General features: G+C 50.9%; 1 protein-coding gene across 1 annotated transcript; it reads left to right on the top strand.

Moving 5' to 3' along the window:
* Positions 1-641: 641 nt before the first annotated feature.
* spry2 (sprouty RTK signaling antagonist 2) lies at positions 642-4,866 on the top strand. Its single transcript, XM_029142551.3, has 2 exons — positions 642-1,223; positions 3,033-4,866. Exon 2 carries the CDS (start codon positions 3,081-3,083, stop codon positions 4,086-4,088), a length of 1,008 nt encoding a protein of 335 aa, XP_028998384.1. The 5' UTR covers positions 642-1,223; positions 3,033-3,080; the 3' UTR covers positions 4,089-4,866.
* Positions 4,867-6,573: the final 1,707 nt, after the last annotated feature.

Genomic DNA, 6,573 nt, shown 5'->3' with positions numbered 1-6,573 from the left:
TTCCACTCTACAGTTGTACAGTTGAACAGATAAGAATAGAAATAATTCATGGCATCTTGACTTCTTTCTCCTAGGTCAAAACATTTCGCCTGCCTATTCAGGTACAGGACCTTCATCACTCTGACCATAAATAGAAATAACTGCTTTTACAGCAAAATGTCAGCTAAGTAAATACACAAATACACACAGTGCTGGAAGTCGACCCCTAAGATCAGAGAAAACAGAGAAAAGTCAGCTTTTCCAAGGATTATAATCACACCAATACAACAAGTCCCGTTTAAAGAATTAGTTTGATATTTTAAATAAAGTACTACTTTAGATACAGGTGAGTAGATTGTATTTGTCCTTCTCCTCATAAGGTTTTTGAATAACTTTTACAAGTGTATTGCCTGACAGTCATTTGCAGCTGACTTAAAAACATCAACCCTCAACGGTGAACAGCTGCAACAGATTCATTATAGAATGGCGGTATTTAGTGCAGTTATAGTTTAAAAACGGGCCATCACTGATAAGGCGGCGCAGACTTCAGGTGTGTGTGTGTGTGTGTGTGTGTGTGTGTGTGTGTGTGTGTGTGTGTGTGTGTGTGTGTGTGTGTGTGTGTGTGTGTGTGTGTGTGTGTAGGCCAGGGTGTCTGGCTCCAGCAGTATAATTGATCAGACTGGGTGTGAATGGCTGCTCTCTAGCAGCCAATGGCTGAGCACCGGATGCGAGATATCCGCTGCAACAACAAGCCCTCTGTTCCCCCCTTCAGCTTGACGCCATTTACAGCCCAAATCCCGACCTCCTCTCCGGAAAGAGAAAAAAAAAAAAAAAAAAAAAACACGCACACGCGTAAAAGTCCTTGCAGACCCTCGCGCCACCGTGAATAAGTCGCAGCGAATTAAAACTCCTTGAGAGCTGGACTTTTGCCGTCTGTTCGTCCACCGTCTGTTCCTCTGCGTAAAAGGGGCCATTTTGCATAACGAGCAGCGGAGTCGGGCGAAGTTTGCGCTGCTGCCGATGACTGAAGAGTTGAAGCCCGCTTTAATGCCTCGTGCTCCCGCGCTCGAACGCCACGGGATTTACGTCTTAGCGCCGCTTCCACAGAAAATGCGCACCGCTCGGAAACTTTCTCCGTGGATTTTACCGACGGCTCCCGCGACTGAACGCCACATGTAGGGGAATAAACTCTCACTCAAAGTGGAATTACTTCACCTGAGCGGGGCTCAAGCGTCGAAAGCACGGTAAGTGGAGCCTTTTGGCAATAGACACAAACTGCAGCGCGCGACGTGTTTCTTTCGGACAATGCGCACTTCTTGGCAGGAATTGCGTCATAAAGTCCGCGGAGCCGCTTTGCAGCTCGCCGTCTCTCACTTATAGGCCGTAACGTTGCACGTTCCTGCCCAGCGTTACTTATCGGTAAAGTGGAGTAAGTACTGTATTTGTAACGGAGACAGGTGTTTTCACTGGGTTTGAGGAACGGCCTCTTGTGTTGTTGTTTTTTTTTAAACCCGTGCTGTGCGCAATGTCCAGTTTTAGTCCGTCCGTCTGCGGCAGAGCGCCTCTATCACCCGCTGCACACGTGTTTTATCCGGTAACTTATCACGCAGACTTTAACGTTCTCAGTAAAGCCCGAAACCGGCTACAGGTGTTTAGTTGTCAGAGCTGATGCCTCCAGTCCCCTCGACTCTACCCGCGGCCCGCCCGCCCACGGCGGCCACCGCGGCCGTCACGCGGGCCCAGTCAGGAAACGAGGGGCCGCGCAGACCGTCCCACTCCCACAGGTTAAAACCCTTCATTTGGACCAAGAGAACTGTAAATCCTGAAGACCCCTGCCGTGCGTGCGCTTCTCCCACCACCTCAGCCACCCCTTGAACGTCTCACACACACACACACACACACACACTTTACACACTTTACACTGTTGTGCTCCAAACGCTTTTTGTTTCTCCATCCTTCATTCTGACACTTATCCACTCACACTTTATCTCCACACTCATCTTTTCAAGAGTGTCACATTGTAAAATGTGTCAGAATGGGCGAGATTACTGCAGGCCATTTGTCATGCAACAAACAAAAGCCCTTCCTCTGTTGTCATTGAAAAGGGGGGCACCTGATAACCCCCCCCCCCACAGACACACACACACACACACACACACAAAAGATGGCATTTTGAAAGCTAATTAGTGCAAGGACAGAGAATCAAAGCCTCCGCTGTCAGTTCCTTTGGACTGGTGTGATATGTTACTGAAAACATGGCTGTGCATTTGAATATGCTGGATTAATGCGGAGTGACAGTTCAGTGTGGCGTGAGATAATAACTCACATAGGCCAGTGAGGGTTTGGGCCTATAGACTCCATACTGTTAAAAAAAAAACCTGTCTCCATACTTTCCACGTCTCTTATCTGTGTGACCCGTATCAGCACCTCTCCTTCCTCAGCCGCCAATAAAGGCACAGAAAAAACCTGAACTTTGAACAGCAGCTCACTTGGCGTCTGCGAGCGGAAGTATCGATCCTTAAAGATGCTTCGTGCCGAAAGCCGCGACTACCTTCTATCGACGGCCCGTCATCGCATAGTGGTTCTGTTACTATTAACGTCATCCGTTCATCTGCTGACAATGTTGTTGTTCAGTGGTTTGAAAGAAAACATTTTGAATAGAAGGTCCTTCACACCATATAGAAGGTTTTGTGTTTATAAATAGAGCAGACTATACTTTTCCCATGAATCTCTTTTTAATTAGGCATCTGCTTAAAAACCCTGCGGTGTTTTATCAGCGTAGTTACAGATGTCTTATTGGGGAGTTACCAGGAATAAGACAAAGATGGAGGTCAATTCAAATAGTTTGACTATAACTTTTGCACCCAGACAGATTTTATTGTGTTTGTAGTGTAATGCACAAGGTGTAGATGTAGAACCTACATCCTCGACACTAATGCATTTGTGTGACTTTATTTGCATAGCGGTGCTTGTGCAGATATTGGTCATTATTTGCATGGCACCATTTGCATGGAGCGTAGCCCGCCGATAAAACCCGTCTGTTTCTGTTGCAGGATTTCAGATGTGTCCCATGTTAGTCAGAGTGGCCCTTAACTCCCGAGATGGATTCCAGAAGTCAGAGCGACAGCGATGGGGGAGGAGGGCGCAGCGGTGGGCCGCCGCCGCCGTCGACCGGACCCGCGGGGCCGCCGCCTGACGAAGGGAGAACGCAAACCCCCGACGGCCCGCCGGATCCCGGGTTGAACAACGGGCACCTGCCCCACGCGCTGGCCGTGCTGTCTCTCGGCCAGATCCGGATAACTGGGAGTAGCAACGAGTACACGGAGGGCCCCACCGTCGCCCGCAGGTCGCCGGCCTCGCAGCACAGGCTGCAGGACAGCGACTCGGTCACGTCCCCTGCCCTGTCGAGGACAAGCGGGCTGGAGGTCGGCGAGGAGCAGCCCGACGACCCCAGCGACCCGCATGCGGCCACTCGGCACGCCGGCGCACACGTCACGGTGTCGTCCGGTGTGGAGGACTCGCAGAGCAGCATCAGGACCAGCGTCGGGAGCTCCTCGTCGGGATACAGGCTCCTCGGCAGCCTGGCGGACGGCGACCGGGCGGTCCGGAGCCAGCCCAAGGGCGCGGAGCTCAGCCTGGAGGAGCTGAAGCCCCTGAGCCCCTCGGAGCCCAGGGCGGTGGCGGCGGTGCCGGGCCGCGGGGACCGCAAGGCCCACGGCAAGCACTCGGACAAGTGCGCGAGCTGCGGCCGCTGCCGCTGCCCGGAGTGCGCGCGGCCGCGGGCGCTTCCGTCCTGCTGGATGTGCGGCCGGCGGTGCGTGTGCTCGGCGCAGAGCGCGGCGGAGTACGCCACGTGCGTGTGCTGCGTCAAGGGCCTCTTCTACCACTGCTCCAGCGACGACGAGGACACGTGCGCCGACAAGCCCTTCTCGTGCGCGCAGGGCCGCTGCTGCGCCCGCTGGGCCGCCGTCTCGCTGCTCTCGCTGCTCTTCCCGTGCCTCCTGTGCTACCTGCCGGCCAAGGGCTGCGTGGCCGCGTGCCAGAGCGCCTACGACCGCGCCAGCCGCCCCGGCTGCCGGTGCCGGGGCGCCGGCGGCAAGCGGGCGTAGGCGGCGGGGAGGGGGGACCCGGCGCCGACCGGGCTCGGAGGCGCGCCGGCAGAAGCGTTGACTTTTAGTGCTGTCCGTCGTTGACGCGGACAGCGGTTGGAGCCGGTCGTCGGCCTCGCAGTGGGAGTTGACTTGACAGGTAAACCAAAAGAAGTGCTTCACGCGTTTAACAGCATGACGGCGAAATGTAATCAGTTCACACAAGTGCCCAGATATTGATGAGTCCAAATGGAACACCTCCTTTAAAACGTTTTAACACAACTTATTCGCTACGACCAGACTCCTGTTACTAACTCCATGTAACCGTAGCGAATGAATAAAGTTTGACTTTTTTTTTTTTTGTACATAACTGTGAAAGGTTTTTTGCCAAACCAGCGGCGCCTTGAAAATCCACGTTTATACGAAATCGGTAAATTCACTCAGACGAATTTTGTACATTCACTGGAAGGTATATCAATCATGTTTATGTAATTTACAGAGGAGAAATCTTTACCCTTCTACTTGTAAATTGTACAGTGACCTTATATGAAAAATCTATTTTCTAATTCCAACATTGCTTAGTGTAAAGTGAAAAAGATATTTATTTGAAGGTTTATTATTTTATGAGAAATATTTATTTTCGGAAAGCATTGTTAAATGTGTCACAGCCTTTGAGGCCGTTCTGTGGTCGCTGCAGATCTGAGGTGACCTGTAGGAGTATCAAAGCTGGATGAATAGTTCACTCTGAATTAGGCTGCGAATATATTAACGTTTGAAATTAAACTACCTTAAAAGCTGACTGATCTTCCTGTTTTTTGTTCCGCGTTCTTACTGAATCCAGCCGCTGCGTGCATCCTCGGACGCTCCGGCACCTTTCTCTACTTTTTCTTTTTTTTTTTTTTTAATTGAAGCTTTGCACGAAAGGCCGGGATAGCAGAGCTATCATCATCGTCCCCCATACCACCCTCTGATTTGTCTCTGCTGCACAATCGCTCCATGATGTTTGCGGAGATCAAACGAGGACGCGCCGTCACCTCGGGCACTCTTCGAGGAAGAACATCTGGTTCTGGTGAAGCCGCGTCCTTGTTCCTTCACCTCCACAGTTTGGTGTCATCGCTCCTTGTTCCTCCTGTGAACCAAGCTGTCCACCTGTAGCTTTGCAAATATGCTCCCATCTACTATTACTCTGTGGCTTCATTTCATACACGTTCCTTAGGATCCTTTTTCTTTTCTTTTTTTCTTTGTATCAAAGGTTTGTTCAGGAATTCCTCGGTTTTAAATGTCCCTGCAGGCGAAACATAAGCCCCTGACACTTGTTGACAGCATACGGACGTGTTTGTGGCATGGTATGCATTCAGAGCTGTGATTGACATGCCAAGGCCCAACCTGCTCCTACTTGTTTGTTATTCATCCGCTGCCTTCGACTGCGGGGAGGAGGGGGCTGCTTGCTTTACATATTTATGAACTTCTACCTATTTCACTTTGCTGGAGATGTAAATATAACGGGGCGAGTTCCATCGAAGGGAGAGACGGACGGGCGAGAGCTGATTTTGTGTTTAGTCTTCATCTTTGCAGTCGCGGGGCTGCCTCTCTCGTTGCATTGTCTCAGCCGTGAATGAAGGGGGGGGTTGTTATAGGAAGAGAGACGGCAAAGGGTTAAAAGCATCACTTTGAATGACAAAGACCTAACAGTTTACCCCTGTATTCAGCCCAGTATGCATTCATCCTGTTTTCAATAGTCACGGGGCTATTTTGGCTGCACAGCGCTCCTCTCAGCTACCTAGTCCTACTTGGTATTCCCATAGGGAGGCGGTTGTCTTGTTGGGGGGTGGGGAGGGCAATTAGATGGATGTGCTTGACAAAATAGTTGTGTTCATTAAGTATGAAAGCAGGAGAATGTGTACTTTTAGTTGTGCCTACAAATTGACAATGTCTCTATCTTTGTGAAGGCTGTGGGGAAAAGTTTAGCGACAGCAACAGCAAATGGTTCATCCGAAAACAGGAAGAGATGGAACATTGGAAAAGAGATTCTTGCTGTCGTGACTGGTCAAAATGAATCCAATTGCACAATGGATAACTTCTGTGTCGAACTTTTACTTTGACATTATTGTCCGTGAGCCGGACGCCTGATAATGATCAACGCAAGAAGACGTGCAAGCACAGAGAGGATTCACAAGCGTGCAGGAAGATTGGTTATCTGCCTGGCAGAGCCGGTGATTTGGCAGCAGAGCGGGTGGTGGGGGGTGGGGGGTCCCGGAATGGCTCTTTGTTGGTTTTAGCTGCTGTGGCCCCTTGTGGTTCATGGCGGCTGTGGGGCAGAGCGGCCTATTCACCCTGCTCACCAAGGCAGAACGCAGCACAGGAAGACAGGAAGGAAGCGGGGCTATTCTTCATGGACGCATTGTCTGTCTGTCCGACGGCCAGGCTTAAGCAATCAAACAGCACCGTGAGAGAAAGGAGAGTCGTGGCGGAGACACTGTATCTGTATTCACCCTGTGAAAACCAC

Source organism: Betta splendens, chromosome 2 (genome assembly GCF_900634795.4).
Source record: "Betta splendens chromosome 2, fBetSpl5.4, whole genome shotgun sequence".
NCBI lineage: Eukaryota > Metazoa > Chordata > Actinopteri > Anabantiformes > Osphronemidae > Betta > Betta splendens.
The sequence above is the reverse complement of the archived record's forward strand: the minus strand, read 5'-3'. Positions and strand labels throughout refer to the sequence as shown.

Excerpts from the sequence above, each read along its gene's own strand:
- spry2 (XM_029142551.3), top strand. The coding sequence starts at position 3,081 with ATGGATTCCAGAAGTCAGAGCGACAGCGATGGGGGAGGAGGGCGCAGC.